Source organism: Oncorhynchus nerka, linkage group LG5 (assembly GCF_034236695.1).
Source record: "Oncorhynchus nerka isolate Pitt River linkage group LG5, Oner_Uvic_2.0, whole genome shotgun sequence".
Taxonomy (NCBI): domain Eukaryota; kingdom Metazoa; phylum Chordata; class Actinopteri; order Salmoniformes; family Salmonidae; genus Oncorhynchus; species Oncorhynchus nerka.
The window spans coordinates 35413380-35434830 of record NC_088400.1 but is presented as its reverse complement, the minus strand read 5'-3'; the positions used below and the strand labels follow the sequence as shown (position 1 = coordinate 35434830).

Here is a 21451-nt window from a genome sequence, read left to right as displayed (position 1 = left end):
AAGGGGGTGAGAGAGACAATGGAGGGAAGGAGAGAGAGAGAGAGAGAGAGAGGAGGAAGAGAGAGAGAGAGAGAGAGAGAGAGAGAGAGAAAGAAAGTGGCAAAGACCCTCAAGAGAACATGAGGCAGTCCCAGTCTCCCTTTAATAAAGTAGATATTTCCTCCCTGTGCTGTAATGGAACCAAACAGGCATTCTGGAGTTCTGCCCTTATTAGGGATGTATCCTGATACTGAGGAAATGTGCTGGAGGGAGAACGCCTAACGATCTGGCAGTAGAGAGTCGCCTCTCATCTGAAACACATCTCCACCCTGGAATGGTGAATGGGAAATGTCTATCCCTAGACTATGGTTAGGGTCAGGACAGTAGTGTCTCATGACTAGGGAGAACTCTGGGTCCTATATATTCTTGGGTCGTCACTCTTCAGAAATGGATAAACCCGTCCTGTTTCTAAAATGTATCTTCTTAAAATAGGATTTTTAAACCTAATCTTAAAAAGGGGTACATGGGAACATGTGGAACCTATGTTTATGTCTCTGTGTTCAGTATGAAGGAAGTTAGAATCGGACTCTGGGGAAGTAGATAAAGGGCCTCATTGCCAAAATCCCAGAGTAACCCCTTAACCCAGACCATAACCACACAGCTAACCTTATGCCTAACCCTAACCTTAAATGAAGACCTAAAAGCTCATTTCTGTTTTTATAATTGATTTATATTATAGCCAATTTTGACATTGTGGCTGTGGTAACTAGTGACAATCTTATTTTTGGTCAGGAAAATCTCCAAGTGCACCTCTCATATCTACATCCGCCCTGGGAGGAAAACTTACTCCACCTCAGCCTGTCAGTCCATGAGAAGGATGGGCTATTCTCTATGGAAAGGTGAAAAAAAATAAAAGAGATGGTTGAGACTGTCCATAGGGGGAATGTGATACACTGTTGAAGGCCAAGGCTGGTGGAGAAATTACTGGGATGAATTCAGTTTTTCCTGTTCTCATTCCCGGCCAAACCTTAGGGGAAGGTCAGGACTGGACTTTCTGGATCTGGTAAGCTATTCGCTAACATTACATTCATCCACCAGGACATGTTCAGAGGCAAACCAGACCGTGTCAACATCATCATGTTGATGTGAAATCAGCAGGTCAATAAGGAGACATTACAGAGGGTCAATCAAAAGCACAGGCTTTGTTTATTGACCATTGCACGCAACTTGAACAGGTGAGAATATTTACAGAGATGTAAACAGTCAGTACCTGCGACACTGAGGAAGCACAGTGTGACACACAGCGAAGTAGCAGTATAAACACATCGGACAGTCTGAAAACACAGAGTACAACAAGCCCCTTTGGTCAGCTACTTCAGACTAGTGTCAACATGTTAATTACAAGTTACCATTCATCGTTCAAAACAATAGAACACATACTGTAAGAACAGTACAGGCAAGGTATAAGGTGACCTATAATGGGTCTTTTTTTGACATTACTTCATATGTTAGTTATAGACTGGTACACAGTCATGATCTTGCTTGATTTCTTTTTTCCTTAAAGTGAAGATGGAGTCAGAGTCAATGGCATGGAAAAGCAAGGAGGCCAATCTTGTTACTCTTGGTTACATAGATCATAACAACCTGTACATCAATGGATACCACCCTTCAGTTCGTGACCGACAGTTTTGACATGACTCCATGAGTTTCTACTAAATATCATAGTTCACAGGATTCATGTCAATTCCTTCATAACCCCAACAAAAGCCGGTTAAAAACAGCAACACAAACATGACAAATGGAACTTACAAGACAAATCTAACTCAAAGGTTTCTTAAAAGACAAGTGCAAATGCTGCGCCATCCCCGACACTCGCCTTATTTCCCCTCTTCTTCATCAAGAATAAACTAAATAGAGGAGAAAAAAAAACTATATATAAAATGGTGGGAAGAAAAATCATTTCCTGCACATTGTGGTGTCAAGAGGCCCACACGCCGTCAGAGGTTCCTGCACAACAGGAGATAACACTGAGTGGTACACTGCCCTCCTCTACCCCTCCCTCCCCAGGTGCGAAAGTGAATAACATTGAATATAGGTAGAATGTCCACTATTTCTCTCTCTACCTCCCCTTTCCTCTGCTCCTACCCTGTCCCTCTCTTTGTACTTCCCTCCTACTCTGCCCCCCCTCTGTAATGCTGTCTGGCACAGGGCCTGATTCCATCCGCATCAACAGTGCGTCGTCAGGGTGGTGTCCTGTCAACACTTCCTGCTACACCACATTAACAGCCACCACTGATCCCAGACCAGTCACAGAGCAAACCCCCATGTAGCCAAGGAGCTCAAAGGAGCTACTCTGGTACCAGACCTCAGCTATAAATCAACCCAGCCCCCATACATTGTAGCGCGAGGCATTAGACATTATACATTAGGCATTATACGTTAGACTCTAATATAAACTATTGTATGATTATTTTACACAAATAAAGTATTGCACACACACACATTTTTCTACAACCATTTCGTTTTCTTCAACTGATCCCTACCAGCTTTTCTCTACATATCTACTCTGAATCATAGAAACACAGAAATGATTGCTTGAAACATATCTTCATAGCATTTCAAGAAGAAATATATGTCTGTGGTTTTGGATCATTTAAGGTCGAAATGTTATGATTCCAACTGGCCTATTCAAGTTGTTTCTGATAGTATGTACCAATCCTTTGTCACGTCATACAGTACCAGGGACAGTATAGTCAATAACTCAAGGCAGTTAACAGTTGAACTAAGGTCCACTACATAGTGTAGCTGCAGCACCTCAACAATGTTTGACATGGACATACTCAGGCCATTTCTATAAATAATACAAACAAGGAAATTCGATTTGAAATAGAATGGAATAAGAAATGAATCCAGATAAATTTGCCAAAAACAAAGCAGATTAGATCCTTAATTATGAGCTACTGTAACATGTTCCCGCTACTACTCCTGTAACTAAAGCAGATAGATCTTAGCCAATAGGAAGCAAGGACTTAGCCCAGATAGAAGTACACACTCGGTTTGATTTGAGTAACATTTCGATCCCTAATGTCAAATATACACCATTTTACACGTGGATAGTATTATAATTACAGTGAAAACGAGGAAGTAGCTAAAGTACTTGTAGTATGTTGCAAAATACATCAAGTTTCTTCAGGCTGCCTGCACTCAATTTTCATCAAATGTCAATGGAGGAATGGCACCAACTTTCACCATACGGGAGATCTAGAACTCGTACTCGAAACGACAGCCCTTCTTTCTGCTTCTGTGGTGAGTGACATCAGCTTCTAAAAGAAGGTGTCAAACCCTCCCAAAGTCACAGTCTGAGGTCATTGTGGGAGATCCAAGACTTGTGCTAGGTTACACAGAGCGAGCTGAATTACATTGTTAGCTTGGTTGAACCAGGCTAGAACATCTTTAACTATCTACAGAGCAATGTCTCAAAACGCAGGCAGCCTGTCACCCGTAGAGAGGTCGCCACCCAGTGGACGGAGGAGTGTATCACTTCTAAAAAGGGAACATAAACTAGTGGTCACTCAGGCACTTGATTCTAACCGTATGCATAGCAACACAATGCAACGCCGAGCCACTAAGTAGGCCAGCATCCCTTGGATCACACAGAGAAGGCAGCAACATTCAGAATCAGACCCCAAAACAGGGCTACAAAACTCAGTCAGCCCCTCGACCTCCCCACTCATTAAAAAAAAACAACGGTATTATGCACCCTGTGATACAGAGACAAATGGTATTAGCTAAGCTAGCTGTTGCACTGTGACCTCCACATACAGACTAATGCATGCGTATAGACGACGCTGCAGCGCTACGGTGAGCAGATTGACACGTGATTTCAGTGTGGTCCTGTTAGAAGACACACTGTAGAAAAGATATCGGTTGAACCGAATCAAAAGAAAAGGAAACATGAAAAAGTAATTTATATTATAATGATGGCGACAGGAGTAGAAATGAACAAAGAATAATGAGGTAGACATGGATTAACCACTTGAGAAACTCAAAGAGGAGAGGCAGTGGGTGAGAGAGAAAGAGATGAGGAGCGGTATGAGAGAAGAGGAGAGAGAGAGAGAGACCAGTCTCTTGCTGATCTTAGTTGATCTAATTCCTGCAGCCTGCGGGGGAGCAGGACGTAGAGTGAATTGGTCATCTGGCCTCTCTTTCGCCTCACATCCGCATACGGTGTCGTTGGTCGCCGAGCGGGGGCTCGGAGTCATCCATGGGCAGGACCAGACGAGTACCCCTCATCACCAGCTCGTGGTCCCCGTACGTCAGCTCGCGGTCCAGGTCGTCAGCGGAGATGACGGCGGAGGTGGTGCCCGCGGGCCCGGCACTGGTGTGGGCGCCGCTGGCGTCTGTGCTCACAGTGATGTCACCGTAGGTCAGGCTGATGTCCCCGTCCGTCAGGATGAGGTCTGAGTCGTCGTCCTTCAGCTGGCACTCGTTCTGGTGGCAGGAAAGAAACATTTCAACATAGCTTACCACTAGATGACATTCTGATTATGACGGTTCTCACTAATCAAATACTCCTGCTATAATTGAACTAATTCTTTAGCTTTGATGAAATCATCAACTCTTCATTTGCGTTCATTCAAATATACACTATCCGCTGTGATACTCATTAAAACAAACAAGAAAACACTTCCTCACTAGATGTCATCACTATTACCATAATCCCCCTAACAGGGTCACAGGGTTAATAGGAACACATGGTTTGTGGGGCCTGACCTCATAGGCCTGTGGGCTGGTGAGACATCTGGCCAGCGGTCCACAGCAGGCAGGCATGGTGACGGTGAGTGGGGGGCCACTGTGGGTCAGGATGGGCTTCAGGTAGCTGGAGAGGGCGTAGAGTCAAGGCCTCAACTGTGTCACATAGTAACAAAACAAACTGCTCAAATATGTAATGGGAGACTTACTATAGGAGAACCATCCGCCTCTGCTTCAGTGCACCACTGCTGTAGGCTAGTATGTTATTGCAGTAGTTACACACACACACACACACACACATTTTGGTTATGAAGGACAAATCATGATTTAATACACTGGATAGAGAACATAAAAGCTTTGTCTGCGAAATGAATATCGGTCACTGGAGCACCGTCTGCTGTGAGCGGACGGGAGTGACATCAAAGGATACTTGTGGTCAAAGTTGTACCAGATCCTGAAGAGCCAGGCACTCTCGTGTTTGGTGCTCCGCCGCTCTGATCCCTCTGTCATGCTCATCTGACCAGACACACAAGACTGATACAGCGATCCACTCAAAACAAGACGATTACAGCATTCAAGTCAAATAACTCAACTTTCAGAGTCTTAATACTCACTGTGTTGTCTGCGTCCGAATCGACTCCAACACTGTTAGAAACGCAGGTACACATAAATGAGTGGACCAGATCCCGGTGGTCACAGAAGATCATATTGAGGACAGACAACCTTATGTGCTTTGTGTATCCTCGATTAGAATAAACATCAATTCAACAAAGGTACCGTTTGAAGGCAACAACAATAAATAGGCAGACACCAACACCGAAATCCCCTAACCTTTGACCCCCTGTGGTGGACCTACCGTATGTGCTGGCAGGAGAGCATCTGAGTGGTTCCCCCTCCACAGACCCACACGGTGAAGAAGACGATGAGGAGGGTGGTGGTGAACATCATCTGACGGGCGTACGTAGCCGTGTCCCGGATGGAAAGGGCAAAGGTCATTGCTCCGCGCAGACCTTTGGAGGACAAATCATTGGTCATACACATATTATTGCGGGTGTAGTGAAATGCTTGTGGATAATGTAAGAAATAACACACACAAAAAACAAAATACTGCAAAGTTGCTTGGAAGCCTGGATTCTTCTGGAAACAAGGAGGGGTAATACTGTGTGTGTGTGTGTGTGTGTGTGTGTGTCCACAAGTAATATCACTTAAAACAGCTTTTTGTTAGATAACGTCACTGGTGTGGGAACTCTGAACATTTCCAATTACAGTGATCACATGACAATCAGTTAAAACAGGTCCATAGGGGTCATTGAAACAACAGGTGCTGGTATGACTCAAGTTACTACATTAATATTCTATAAAGGATGTACTGTATTAGCAAAACAGCATCTCCTAAATCACCGGACACACAAAAGCAGACTCATAAATGAACATTTATATTTTTTAAAGCTTTAGGACAAAAATTGGTAGGATATTTATTTTTTATTTATTCCCCAAACATTTTATATACAGTCGTGGCCAAAAGTTTTGAGAATGACACAAGTATACATTTTCAAAGTCTGCTGCCTCAGTGTCTTTAGATATTTTTGTCAGATGTTACACTGGAATACTGAAGTATAATTACAAGCATTTCATAAGTGTCAAAGGCTTTTTTTGACAATTACATGAAGTTGATGCAAAAAGTCAATATTTGCAGTGTTGACCCTTCTTTTCCAAGACCTCTGCAATCCGCCCTGGCATGCTCTCAATTAACTTCTGGGCCACATCCTGACTGATGGCAGCCCATTCTTGCATTATCAATGCTTGCAGTTTGTGGGTTTTTGCTTGTCCACCCACCTCTTGATGATTGACCACAAGTTCTCAATGGGATTAAGGTCTGGAGAGTTTCCTGGCCATGGACCCAAAATATAGAAGTTTTGTTCCCCGAGCCACATAGTTATCACTTTTGCCTTATGGCAATGTGCTCCATCATGCTGGAAAAGGCATTGTTCGTCACCAAACTATTCCTGGATGGTTGGGAGAAGTTGCTCTCGGAGGATGTGTTGGTACCATTCTTTATTCATGGCTGTGTTCTTAGGAAAAATTGTGAGTGAGCCCATTCCCTTGGCTGAGAAGCAACCCCACACATGAATGGTCTCAGGATGCTTTACTGTTGGCATGACACAGGACTGATGGTAGCGCTCACCTTGTCTTCTCAGGACAAGCTTTTTACCGGATGCCCCAACCAAACAGAAAGGGGATTCATCAGAGAAAATGACTTTACCCCAGTCCTCAGCGGTCCAATCCCTGTACCTTTTGCAGAATATCAGTCTGTCCATGATGTTTTTCCTGGAGAGAAGTGGCTTCTTTGCTACCCTTCTTGACACCAGGCCATCCTCCAAAAGTCATCGCCTCACTGTGCGTGCAGATGCACTCACAACTGCCTGCAGCCATTCCTGAGCAAGCTCTGTACTGGTGGTGCCCCGATCCCGCAGCTAAATCAACTTTAGGAGACGGTCCTGGCGCTTGCTGGACTTCCTTGGGCGCCCGGAAGCCTTCTTCACAACAATTGAATCTCTCTCCTTGAAGTTCTTGATGATCCATTAAATGGTTGATTTAGGTGCATTCTTTTTTACCCCTTTTTTCTCCCCAATTTAATGGTATCCAATTAGTTACGGTCTTGTCTCATCGCTGCAACTCCAGTACAGACTCGGGAGAGGCGAAGGTCGAGAGCCATGCGTCCTCCGAAACACAACCCAAACTAGCCGCACTGCTTCTTGACACAACGCACATCCAACCCGGAAGCCAGCCGCACCAATGTGTTGGAGGAAGGAAGGAGGAGGAAACACCTGGTCAGCGTGCACTGCGCCCGGCCCGCCACAGTGTCGCTAGTGCGCGATGAGACAAGGATATCCCTGCCGGCCAAACCCTCCCTAACCCGGACGATGCTGGGCCAATTGTGCGTCGCCCCATGGACCTCCCGGTCGCGGCCGGCTGCGACAGAACCTGGGCGCGAACCCAGAATCTCTGGTGGCATAGCCTTAGACCACTGCGCCACCAGGGAGGACCCTTAGGTATAATCTTACTGGCAGCAATATCCTTGCCTGTGAAGCCCTTTTTGTGCAAAGAAATGATGGCGGCAGGTGTTTCCTTGCAGATGACCATGGTTGACAGAGGAAGAACAATGATTCCAAGCACCACTCTCCTTTAGAAGCTTCCAGTCTGTTATTCAAACTCAATCAGCATGACAGGGTGATCTCCAGCTTTAGACCGTCAACACCTGTGTTAATGAGAGAATCACTGGCATGATGTCAGCTGGTCCTTTTGTGGTAGGGCTGAAATGCAGTGGAAATGTTTTTTGGGGATTCAGTTAATTTGCATGGCAAAGAGGGACTTTGCAATTAATTGCTATTCATCGGATCACTCTTCATAACATTCTGGAGTATATGCAAATTGCCATCATACAAACTGAGGCAGAAGACTTAGTGAAAATTAATATGTGTCATTCTCAAAACTTTTGGCCACGACTGCACAGTACCAGTCAAAGGTTTGGACACACCTACTCATTCCAGGGTTTTCCTTTATTTGTACTATTTTCTACATTGTAGAATAATAGTGAAGACATCAAAACTATGAAATAACACACACGGAGTAACCCAAAAAAAGTGTTCAACAAATCAAAATGTATTTTATATTTGAGATTCTTCAAAGTAGCCATCCTTTGCGTTGATGACAGCTTTGCAGACTCTTGGCATTTTCTCAACCAGCTTCATGAGGAAGTCACCTGGAACGCATTTCAATTAACAGGTGTATCTTGTTAAAAATGTATTTGTGGAATGTCTTTCCTTCTTAATGTGTCTGAGCCAGTTGTGTTGTGACTAGGTAGGGGTGGTATACAGAATATAGCCTTATTTGGTAAAAGACCAAGTCCATATTATGGCAAGAAATGACAGTCCATCATTACTTTAAGATATGAAGGTCAGTCAATACAGAACATTTAAGAGCAGTCACAAAAACCATCAAGTGGTATGATGAAACTGGTTCTCATGAGGACCTCCACAGGAAATAGAAACCCAAAGTTACCTATGCTGCAGAGGATACGTTCATTAGAGTAACTATTTAAACTAAATCAGAAATGGCAGCCCAAATAAATGCTTCACAGAGTTCAAGTACCAGACAGACATCTCAACATCAACTGTTCAGAGGAGACTGCGTGAATCAGGCCTTCATGGTCGAATTGATGGAAAGAAACCACTACTAAAGGACACCAATAAGAAGAATAGACTTGCTTGGGCCAAGAAACATGAGCAATGGACATTAGACCTGTGGAAATCTGTCTTTTGGTCTGATGAGTCCAAATGTAAGATTTTTGGTTCCAACTGCCACGTCTTTGTGAGACGCAGAAGGAGAGTGATGGACAGCCACACCTCAACATCAACTATTCAGAGGAGACTGCATGAATCAGGCCTTCATGTTCAAATTGCTGTAAAGAAACCACTACTAAAGGACACTACTCTGTCTTTTTGAGACGCAGAGTAGGTGAACGGATGATCTCTGCATGTGTGGTTCCCACCATGAAGCATGGAGGTGGTGTGATGGTATGGGGGTGCTTTGCTCATGACACTGTCAGTGATTAATTTAGAATTCAAGGCACTTAACCAGCATGGCAACCACAGCATTTTGCAGCGATACGCCATCCCATCTGGTTTGCGCTTAGTGGGACTATCATTTGTTTTTCAACAGGACAATGACCCAACACACCTCCAGGCTGTGTAAGGGCTATTTGATCAATGAGCGTGATGGGAGTGCTGCATCAGATGACCTGGCTTGGGATGAGTTGGACCGCAAAGTGAAGGAAAAGTAGACAAGTGCTCAGCATATGTGGGAACTCCTTCAAGACTGTTGGAAAAGCATTCATTATGAAGCTGGTTGAGAGAAAGCCAAGAGTGTGCAAAGCTGTCATCAAGGCAAAGGGTGGCTACTTTGAAGAGTCTAAAATATATTTTGATTTGTTACTACATGCTTCCACACGTGCTATTTCATAGCATTTAATGTCTTCACTATTATTCTACAATGTAGAAAATAGTAAAAAATAAGTAGGTGTGTCCAAACTTTTGACTGGTACTGTATATATAACTGTGGCTGATATTTCATCCCCAGAAACCCTGAAATTGGATAGAACGGGATAGCTTATTTTACTTCACACGCTTTTTCTCTTCAAGTAAATACAAAGTTATTTATTCTGGTGACTGAACGTAAGCTGCAATTTATGAGTAAAGGAAAATGACAAACTGTGGCACCAGATCTCTGTCTGACCACGTCACACACTGTACCAGCAAACATCATCATGTGTTGGAAGTTGGAGCTGATCTTGTTCCTGCGTCCCAGGTTGAGCAGGAAGGACAGGGGGTAGATGTTGGCTGCTCTTCCCAAGAACACTGCCAGCTGGGAGGGGAACACTGTCAAGGAGGCCTCCAAACAGTCCAGAGAAACAAAGATATTTGCAATCTTACCATGACCTTTCTGGTTTCACCAACTTTACATGCAATATAGTCCATACTCCACATGAACTCCCTACAGTGCTACTAAATCAAAAGTTGAACATTAATTGAAGTATTATAGTTTTGAGTAAAGATACGAAAGCCCCGACAATGAAGGTTGGGTTGAAGATGTGGTTCTTGAAGGTGAACAGCGCCAGACCCATGTAGGAGAAGATGAAATTCTCCGCCAGGAAGTTCAGCAGCTCAAACAACTACAGGACAACACAAAAACAACCTTTCAGTGACACTGAAGGAACATCAATATTTAGCCGATGACATCGCTGTCCAGAGTAGCTTGCCCTTAAATAACTGCCATGGTAAACGTTGTCCTCACCTGTTTGGTCCTTTCCTGAGACTCAGGGGACAGGTTGTTGAAGGTGTAGTGAGCCTGAGTGATCCCACAGAACAGCACCGCCACCACACCTGCACACACAACATCAACCAGACACATCCACATCGTGATTAACCGTAATAAGCTGGGTGATGAAAAATAACCCGTGGGGGTGGGACCATGACCTGAGTGTAGCTTTGCGGTAAGATGAGGGTTCACCTGTGAAGCCACAGGCCTCAGCCATTAAGAAGGTGCTCCAGGACATGAGGAAGAAGAGAGCCGTCTCCAGGAGATGGAAGTCTCTCAGCTTAGTGAACTTAGTGACGTGAGGAGAACAGTCAAGGAGAAAATACCACATGAAACACTACACTGGCATTAGGAACACCTGCTATTTCCGTGACATTGACTGACCAGGTGAATCCAGGTGAAAGCTATGATCCCTTATTGATGTCACTTGTTAAATCCACTTCAAATCAGTGTAGATGAAGGGGAGGAGACAGGTTAAAGAAGGATTTCTAAGCCTCCAGACATGGAATGTGTATGTGTGCCATTATGAACAGGGGTATGGTAGTAGGTGCCAGGCACACCATTTTGAGTGTGTCAAGAACTGCAACGCTGCTGGGTTTTTCACCCTCAACAGTTTCCTGTGTGTATCAAGAATGGTCCACCACGCAAAGGACATCCAGCCGACTTGACACAACCGTGGGAAGCATTGGAGTCAAAATGGAACAGCATCCCTGTAGAACACTTGAAACCTGTTGAGGGCAACTCAATACTGGGAAGGTGTTCCTAATGTTTATACATTTAGTGTATACACTACACAACTCACTATACACCAGCTATTGCCACCATGGCAGAGATGGAGAAGAATGGCTCAGAGAGCGTGGCCAACTCACAGTTCCCACATTTCATGGAGGAAGGGAAAATCGCAGAGAACTAGTTTTGAAATGGAAGAAGGCAGTTATCTGTTTTGCTTCGTTTTTTTTTACAGAGAAGCTTAGAGATTTAAGTTTAACATATAGCAACAAGCAAGTTGATAATACCAAAAAAACACAACTTCATACATTCTAATACAAGAACAAAGGCATTTGCATCGGTTTCTAACCTGGATGTGATTGCTATATCAATCTATATATTTCTAGACACTCAAATCACACAGGAAGTATATCACTGCGTAAAGGATATGAGTGCTGTCATGACCCCGGTGGCCACCCCCAGGGCGAAGGATCCACTGAAAACACCCAGGAACACCCCGAAGGACTTCAACATGGCCATCACCTCAAAGGTGTGACTGTTGTCCCCCTCCGGCTGGTATGCCACGATGGACCTGGAACAAACACAGTCAATATTAGAAAAGGTACAACAGAACAGTTCAGGTGCCTTATGTGGGTGGATGAAGTGTTATAAGGCTGGAAATGAAATACCGGTATGTACTGTTGCATTTCTGGAGCCTAGAAATAAATGTGCTTTGCTTGCAGAATACTTAAAGAAAACATGGATAATTTGGAAAACTAGAGAGCTGCTTTATAATGTGCTTCCATCCTGAGAAGGTTGAAAGTCTTGAATAATCTGCAACCCATTGATATCAGAACCAAGGTATGGTATATTCCTACAAACCAGGGGAGGGCTTAATCCTAGTGGTCCCCATAACTGATGATCAGAACGATCCTAGTGGTCCCCATAACAGATGATCAGAACGATCCTAGTGGTCCCCATAACAGATGATCAGAACGATCCTAGTGGTCCCCATAACAGATGATCAGAACGATCCTAGTGGTCCCCATAACTGATGATCAGAACGATCCTAGTGGTCCCCATAACTGATGATCAGAACGATCCTAGTGGTCCCCATAACTGATGATCAGAACGATCCTAGTGGTCCCCATAACTGATGATCAGAACGATCCTAGTGGTCCCCATAACAGATGATCAGAACGATCCTAGTGGTCCCCATAACAGATGATCAGAACGATCCTAGTGGTCCCCATAACTGATGATCAGAACGATCCTAGTGGTCCCCATAACTGATGATCAGAACGATCCTAGTGGACCCCATAACTGATGATCAGAACGATCCTAGTGGTCCCCATAACTGATGATCAGAACGATCCTAGTGGTCCCCATAACTGATGATCAGAACGATCCTAGTGGTCCCCATAACAGATGATCAGAACGATCCTAGTGGTCCCCATAACTGATGATCAGAACGATCCTAGTGGTCCCCATAACAGATGATCAGAACGATCCTAGTGGTCCCCATAACTGATGTTCAGAACGATCCTAGTGGACCCCATAACTGATGATCAGAACGATCCTAGTGGACCCCATAACTGATGATCAGAACGATCCTAGTGGACCCCATAACTGATGATCAGAACGATCCTAGTGGACCCCATAACTGATGATCAGAACGATCCTAGTGACCAGAGACTACACTGTATAGTACTAGTACTACCGTTTGCATGCCCAGTCTGTTTGAAGTGCAGATGGATCTCTTAGGCAAATACGTTGTGGCTTGCTTTCATAGTTTCATATGGAAATCAATAAGGAATGATGAGATTGTACTACAGTATGTAAATATTTGTGTATGGACATCTGCTAGTAAGTACTGTATGTGAGGCAACTATTTTAGTAGCAATGTGCTACGCTAGAGGGTTCTATGGGAATTCCAGCTACCAAGTTCGATCCATCTTCAGGTATTCCAGCTACCACGTTCGATCCATCTTCAGGTATTCCAGCTACCACGTTCGATCCATCTTCAGGTATTCCAGCTACCACGTTAGATCCATCTTCAGGTATTCCATCTACCACGTTAGATAAATCTTCAGGTATTCCATCTACCACGTTAGATAAATCTTCAGGTATTCCATCTACCACGTTAGATACATCTTCAGGTATTCCATCTACCACGTTAGATACATCTTCAGGTATTCCATCTACCACGTTAGATACATCTTCAGGTATTCCATCTACCACGTTAGATACATCTTCAGGTATTCCATCTACCACGTTAGATACATCTTCAGGTATTCCATCTACCACGTTAGATACATCTTCAGGTATTCCATCTACCACGTTAGATACATCTTCAGGTATTCCATCTACCACGTTAGATACATCTTCAGGTATTCCATCTACCACGTTAGATACATCTTCAGGTATTCCATCTACCACGTTAGATACATCTTCAGGTATTCCATCTACCACGTTAGATACATCTTCAGGTATTCCATCTACCACGTTAGATACATCTTCAGGTATTCCATCTACCACGTTAGATACATCAATCCTTAAGAACTTTGGCAGAAACACTTCAACAGCTTTTTATTAAATTCAAACTGGAGGAACTATTAGGCCTAGATTTTGAAACTGGTAAAATATGGGGAACCACTCGTGAAAGATTAGCTGAAGCTTGGAATTAGTGATGTTAGATAACATGTCAAAATACAAATGGAGTCAATGTAATGGAAACCAGTTGGTTTTATGTGCTTGATACCATTTCATTGACTCCATTACAGCCATTATTATGAGCCGTCCTAACCTCAACAGCCTCCACTGGACGTAACAACAAACTGGTATCACCCAAACAGCAAATCACCAGAATTTCATACCACCAGAACTGGGATGCAGTTTGAATTGGTGCATCAAGATGATTTTCCCTAATGCATACCTCTGGATCTAATATGGGCTCAATGCTCAAAACTTTTAGGTTCTGCAAACACCTGACGAACTTTGATTTGAGTGAACTATCCCTTTCTGGGTTGTACTTGTGCTGTGGTTCATATCTGCTATCTGGAGTGTAATGGTTGGTCATTTGCCGTGTGTGTTCTAACGACGCAAAACGAAACCACTGCAAAAGCACTGGGCTAGCACACCAGCTCAGGGGAGTGTCTCGCGTCGCCGCCACACCCTCTAACCACTGACTGGCTCCAGGGGCGTGCCGCACCCCCGCACTGAGCCAACCATAACAGAACCCAATTGTGAAATATTAAGAGTTCCCGGCAGAGGGAATGTAGTGGTTAGGGTTACCAAAAGGTCAGCCTCACACATTCCACAGTATTAATACTGGCTTGTTATTGGTATAGTGCCAGGTCACACACAGGAAAATCCATACCAACAAGTTGTTCGAGGGTGTCTGTGTGCGCATGTCCATGAACCTGTGTGGGTGTGTAGGCTAAACGCCCCCTTACCCTGCACAAATTATATATTAAAAAAATTAAAAAATGTTTCAAAGCACATTTGTTGAAAGATGAGATTTGTCAGCCAAAGCGTCACAACAATGGATCGCAAGGACAAACCTCACAACGCGAGTGTGTACATACAGGCGCACAGACAGACAGACGGTAGACAGGTGGGTCAGGTTAAGACGGAGGACTCACGAGGACAGCACCACGGCCACGGCGTCATTGAGAACGCTCTCTCCAAACAGCAGAACGTACAGATCCACGTCCACCTGCAGCTCGTTGAAGATGGCCAGCACCGTCACTGCAGGACGAGAGACACAGTAACCACCTTTAGACTGTCTACAGAATGGCACAATGACATGCAGATGGACCTCCAAGACCACATTCTACAATGTAAGACGCGCAACATATAGTTGGCAACATTCTACTAAAAATAACCCACAAATAGAGCCCTATAGGTTAGAAATCATTGGTGGTGTCTACATCAGCCTATACTATATTCCACAACTCACATTTTCCCAGTCACTGAAATAATTAGCGGCAGTGCATGTTTTTGCAGCTTGTGAATCAGGAAATCACCCTTTAAATAACTATGTCTGACTAGGCATATTACTAGTGAAGCAAGCGGTTGACCATTATGTAGTGTACTAAAGAGGTGACTGAGGTGAACGGGGTCTGTACCGGGGTCAGTAGCAGAGACAATGGCTCCAAACAACAGGCAGTCAGTGAAGAAGAAGTCCCCGTCAAGCTGTCCCACTTGCTTCATCAGCGTGACACAGCCGTACATCAGTAACCTGTACAGAGATAGAGATCATACTACTTCAGCTGAGCATTTCTCTGACATGTCACACAAAACCCTAAAGGTGCATAAACACACAGATGTAATGGATACATGTATAATACAGGGTGTGAACTCACCCAATGATGAAACATGATATGACTGTTCCCAGAAAGGCATAGGCTAGGATGGATCCCATGTTCCTGAAGAAGTGTCTCTGGGAGATAGAATTAGATGAAGGATTAGGCCTAAATATTACCCAAGAACAAATCAACACTGTGATTTAACTATCGTTTAAAGCTGCAATATGTAACTTTTGGGGCGACCTGACCAAATTCACATGGAAATGCGTGTTATAGATCTGTCATTATCATTGAAAGCAAGTCTAAGAAGTGGTAAATCTGTTCAGTGGCCACTATTTCTATGCTCCCCATATTTAAGTTTAGTTTTTGCATCTTTTACTTTTGTACACCAGCTTTAAACATCTGAAAATACAATATTTGTGGTTATGGAAAATATTTTTAACTACGGTTTAGATGGTACAATGATTATCTACACTATACTTGCTTGTTTTATCGCAAACTGAAATTAGGCAAACTGTTAGCATTTTAGCAAACAGGAAATGGCAGAGCGATTTCTGCATAGAGCATCTTTAAACAACTAACTACATGTCTTACCCTCTTCAGACTGTAGCCGGCATGGAAGATGATGGGGGGCAGGAGGATGTTAAAGAACACTTCAGGGTCAAAGGTCACCTATAGAAAAGGGGAAAACACAAGAGGGATTGTATTACATGACTGAACAGTAGTCTCCCACTGACTATGGAGGACTACAACTAATAAAACCTGTTATTATTAGTTTGAATCTAATTATAACTACCTGTAATAATAACTAACAAGGGTTCTAAATCCCTTTTCAATTGTGTTGATGGATGAAAATAGCGCTAGTTGTTATGTTTGTTAATCTAATGTCCTACGGTTAGGCCTAGTTCTGATCAAGCCTCTTTAGGCTGACATCAACTCTAATGTACTATGGTTAGGCCTAGTTCTGATCAAGCCTCTTTAGGCTGACATCAACTCTAAGTCCTAAATGGCATCAAGGAAAGGTTTATTTTCTCTGATCAGGTGACACAGTGTTTGCATAGAACAGAGTAGTGCTCTGTAGGCTACCTCAGGACATGACTGATTACATATGCTATGCTCCGAGTTAGACACAGTCTCATGTGTGTGTGTCAGACAGTGAGTAAGTGTGGAAAATGTCTAGGGAAAGATTGAGAATGAAATATGTCAACAAAGGCAACCTACTTGCCTGATTCGTACTAAGCCTCCCAAACAGCACTTCGGATATGAAGAAACACTTTCAGACAACAACCATGCCATCTGTAAGCCCCCACTGTTTTGGTCAGTCAAGCCATTCATGTGCATCACATTAACAAGGACCACATCTGTTTGGGACTCTACCTTGCGAAGCATCTCGTTGTCTTGTACATCATTGATCTCAGAGGGGCTGATCTCACCCTTCAGACTGTACTCGTAGAACTTGCCACTGACGTTGACGAGCAGTGTGGGTGGGCTGGCGTTGACATGGCAACTGAGGGTGACGTTACTAATGTCACGGGGTACGTGGATACCATAGCGCAGGACCACCCCAACCAGCACACCTGGAGGGAGAGAGAGGGAACAAAGGGTGAACAAACACAGAATTGCACCTATGAAAGCCCCTACACTACATGCCACAAGGCAACCCCTGCTAACTGGGTTCACAGTTGTCCTCTCCACCCTTAAAGCTGGTACAGCAGCACCTTGTGAATTGTAAATAAATAACCAGGTAACAGGCTTCAGGGAAGTGCATGGTGTGTAGTAGAGAGTACTACACTAAACTACAGTAAAACACTGAAGCAAGTTGGACCTTCCTGGGTGAATAACACAGAACGGTATGGGGTTTAGTGCATGCACACAGTCGCATAACTGATCAGGCATGAATATTGTTTCCCAACAACAGAGATGTACACTGAACAAAAATATAAACGCAACAGGTAAAGTGCTGGTCCCATGTTTCATGAGCTGAAATAAAAGCTCCCAGAAATGTTCCTGTACACTGAACAAAAAATATAAACGGAACAGGTAAAGTGCTGGTCCCATGTTTCATTAGCTGAAATAAAAGCTCCCAGAAATGTTCCATACGCATATAAAGCATATTTCTCTCAAATCGTGTGCACAAATTAGTTTACATTCCTGTTAGTGAGCATTTCTCCTTTGCCAAGATAATCCATCCACCTAACAGATGTAGCATATCAAGATGCTAATGAAAAAGAATGATCATTACACAGGTGCACCTTGTGCTGGGGACAATAAAATCGTGCCGTTTTGTCACACAACGCCAGATGTCTCAAGTTGAAGGAGTGTCCAATTGGCATGATGACTGCAGGAATGTCCACCAGTGCTGTTGCCAGAGAATGTCATGTTAATTTCTCTACCATAAGCTGCCTCCAATGTCGCTTTAAAGAATTTGGCAGTACGTCCAACCGGCCTCACAACCACAGACCACGTGTAACCACGCCATCCCAGGACCTCTACATCCGGCTTCTTCACTTGCGGGATCGTCGGAGACCAGCCAGCCGGAAAACTGATGAAACTGTGGGTTTGCACAACCAAATAAATTCTGCGTAAACTTTCGGAAACCATCTTAGGGAAGCTCATCTGCATGCTCGTCGTCCTCATCAGGGTCTCGACCTGACTGCAGCTCGGAGTCATAACCGAATTCAGTGAGCAAAAGCTAACATTTGATGGCCACTGGCATGCTGGATAAGTGTGCTCTTCACGGATTAATCCCGGTTTCAACTGTACCGGGCAGATGGCAGACACATACGTGTATGGTGTCGTGTGGGCAAGAGGTTTGCTGATGTCAACGTTGTGAAGAGTGCCCCATGGTGGCAGTGGGGTTATGGTATGGGCAGGCAAAAGCTACGGACGACAAACACAATTGCATTTTATCGATGGCAATTTGAATGCTGTGAGATACCGTGATGAGATCCTGAGGCCCACTGTCGTGCCACTCCTCACCTCGTGTTTCAGCATGATAATGCACGGTCCCATGTCGCAAGGATCTGTACACAATTCCTGGGAGATGAAAATGGCCCAGTTCTTCCATGGCCAGCATAATCACCAGTCTGGATCAACATGTATGACAGCGTGTCCCAGTTCTTCCATGGCCTGCATAATCACCAGTCTGGATCAACATGTATGACAGCGTGTCCCAGTTCTTCCATGGCCTGCATAATCACCAGTCTGGATCAACATGTATGACAGCGTGTTCCAGTTCCCGACAATATCCAGCAACTTCGCACCGCCATTGAAGAGGAACGGGGCAACATTCTACAGGCAACAATCAACAACCTGGTCAAACTCTATGCGAACAAGATGTGTCGCGCTGCATGAGGCAAAAAATGGTCACACCAACTGGTTTTCTGATCCATGCCCCTACTTTAAAAAAAGGTTTCTGTGACCAACAGATATCTGTATTCCCAGTCATGTGAAATCAATAGATTAGCTCCTAATGGCTTTATTTCAATTGACTGATTTCCTTCTATGAACTGTAACTCAGTCACATCTTTGACATTGTTGCATGTTGAGTTTATATTTTTGTTCAGTATAACATAGTGATACATCCATTCTAGGACTCACATAGGCATTATGTTGTCTCTACCGCATCCCTATAGGAATGACAACACTGTCAGCATATTTCCAGGTAATGTTAAAGGAATACTGTGAGAGTTAGTCCTTGTTCTACTTACTCAAGAGTCAGATGAACTCGTGGATACCATTTTTTTTATGTCTCTGCGTGCAGTATGGATGAAGTTAGCGGTAGTTTCGCGAGACAATGCTAACTAGCGTTAGCGCAATGACTGTAAGTCTACAGGTATATTAGAAATGCTACATAAACATGCAATGACGTGTATAGCTAACTACATAAACAATATGACGGTGAGTAATAACAATATCAATGACATCATGCAGTCTCCTGACAAGTGGGCCTCTCACCCATACTCACCATAGATCATAGCTAGTCCCGTTTCATGCAAAAACCTGAAACGACGGTGCTTGAATAACCAAATAGTTAAAATCGTGAGGGTTAGGAGCATGATGAAAATCAGCAGGTCGGCACTGTCTTGTCTGTGGTTATCTTCAACCTTCCTCTCTGTTACGATGTTCTCCATGGCACTATCCTCTGCCCTGCAAACACTGATGCAGAACGACAAACAGGTTAGAACGGTCAAGGCTAACGTCTTCGACATCTTCCGAGTTGCGTTGACTCTGAATTTATTGTAACCCATGTTGAACATTCAATCTTCAAGATAGTAGCTACGTTGTGGTTATTCAAGGTTTCTAGATATATATTTCATGCGAGATAACTAAGCCGAGACAGCAACAGTAGATTGATGTTTCCCTTCTCTTCGGGGGGGGTTTATCGGCGGTTGGCATCAAACGTTATGGTGCATTATCGCCACCTTCTGTACTGGAGTATGGGAGAGAGGCAGGGAGAAACTAAATCCTACCTGCCACCCCGTTGCTTTTAAAACATATAACAACATATTTGAGACTATATATAATCAAGTTCAACTCAATATAATCTTTAAAATAATTTCCTGTATCCCCTTCTCCCTCATACTAGATTTCAGCCTCTCTCTTTCCTCTGATACTGCCCACACTGTAGCAATACGGTCTCTGTTTCCTGGCAATAATCACACTTTCCTTTTGGATGCTTTCCTATCACATTTAAAATCTTATTCAATCGGCTGTGTCCCACTCTTAATCTTCTAAAAAATAGCCTCCTCTCTTCTGTCCCTTCCTGGCGATGGATGGTTCCAGAAGGGAAAATGTTTTTTGTCTCGGTATTGCATTTTTTGTTGTTCAAATTAAAAGTATTTTCGGATGATAAAAATAAAATATGATAATGCTGCTAATTGTGTGCCCATATTGGTGATTAATGTGTCAAACTATATATTGATTTGTATATATTATTATTAACTCTTGAGATATAATTTTTCTGTTCAGAAATCTTATTATGAGGTTTGCTTTGGATTTTGACCGGGAAGTTAAAGACGTCACTCTAGTAGTACGATGGTTACTAGTTACCACAGACACAAGGTCATGAACCCCGCCCATACAATTTCTCTTCTTAAAAATAAAAAATAAAACCTTAACCCTAACCTTAACCACACTGCTAACCTTATGCCTAACCCTAAACATAAATTAAGATTTAAAAAAAAGCTTATTTTTGTTATGAATTTTTGTCTTACCCTCTTCACAACTGTTTTGGTGTTTTTGGACCATAATAGGACCTCAGTGATAGGTCCAGAGGAACTTGAAGATTATGACCGTCTCCACTACTGCCCCATCGATGTGAATGCGGGCGTGTTTGGCCCTCTGTTTCTTGTAGTTTCAGCTCCTTTATCTTGCTGACGTTGAAGGAGAGGTTGTTGTCCTGGCACCACACTGCCAGGTCTCATCATCGTCGGTGATCAGGCCTACTACCATCATGTCAACAGCAAACTTAATGATGGTGTTGGAGTCATGTGCTGCCACACAGTCGTGGGTCAACAGGGAGTAGAAGAGGGGGCTAAGCACGCACCCCTGAGGGGCTCCTGTGTTGCGGGTCAGCGTGGCAGATGTGTTGTTGCCTAGCCTTACCACCCGAGAGCGGCCTGTCAAAAAGTCCAGTATCCATTTGCAGAGGGAGGTGTTTAATCCTAGGGTGTGTTGAAAGCTGAGGTGTAGTCAATGAACAGCATTCTCACGTAGGTGTTCCTTTTGTCCAAGGTGGGAAAGGGCAGTGTCGAGTGCAATAGAGATTGTAATCTTTTTATTTTTTATTTCACCTTTATTTAATCAGGTAGGCTAGTTGAGAA

At 43.7% G+C, this 21451-nt stretch overlaps 1 protein-coding gene across 1 annotated transcript; it reads right to left on the bottom strand.

Annotated features, from left to right (window-relative positions):
• Nucleotides 1-1162: 1162 nt before the first annotated feature.
• On the bottom strand, nucleotides 1163-20025 carry LOC115129391 (sodium/hydrogen exchanger 6-like). The gene is made up of 16 exons (XM_029659670.2): nucleotides 19594-20025; nucleotides 17004-17203; nucleotides 16221-16298; nucleotides 15684-15760; nucleotides 15447-15559; nucleotides 14961-15066; nucleotides 11767-11908; nucleotides 10801-10906; nucleotides 10585-10673; nucleotides 10349-10462; nucleotides 10044-10155; nucleotides 5588-5741; nucleotides 5346-5376; nucleotides 5162-5247; nucleotides 4753-4858; nucleotides 1163-4470 (listed from the first exon to the last, which is right to left on the bottom strand). The coding sequence occupies exons 1-16, from the start codon at nucleotides 19883-19885 to the stop codon at nucleotides 4192-4194; spliced, it is 2085 nt and encodes a 694-aa protein (XP_029515530.2). The 5' UTR covers nucleotides 19886-20025; the 3' UTR covers nucleotides 1163-4191.
• Between the last annotated feature and the right edge of the window lie 1426 nt (nucleotides 20026-21451).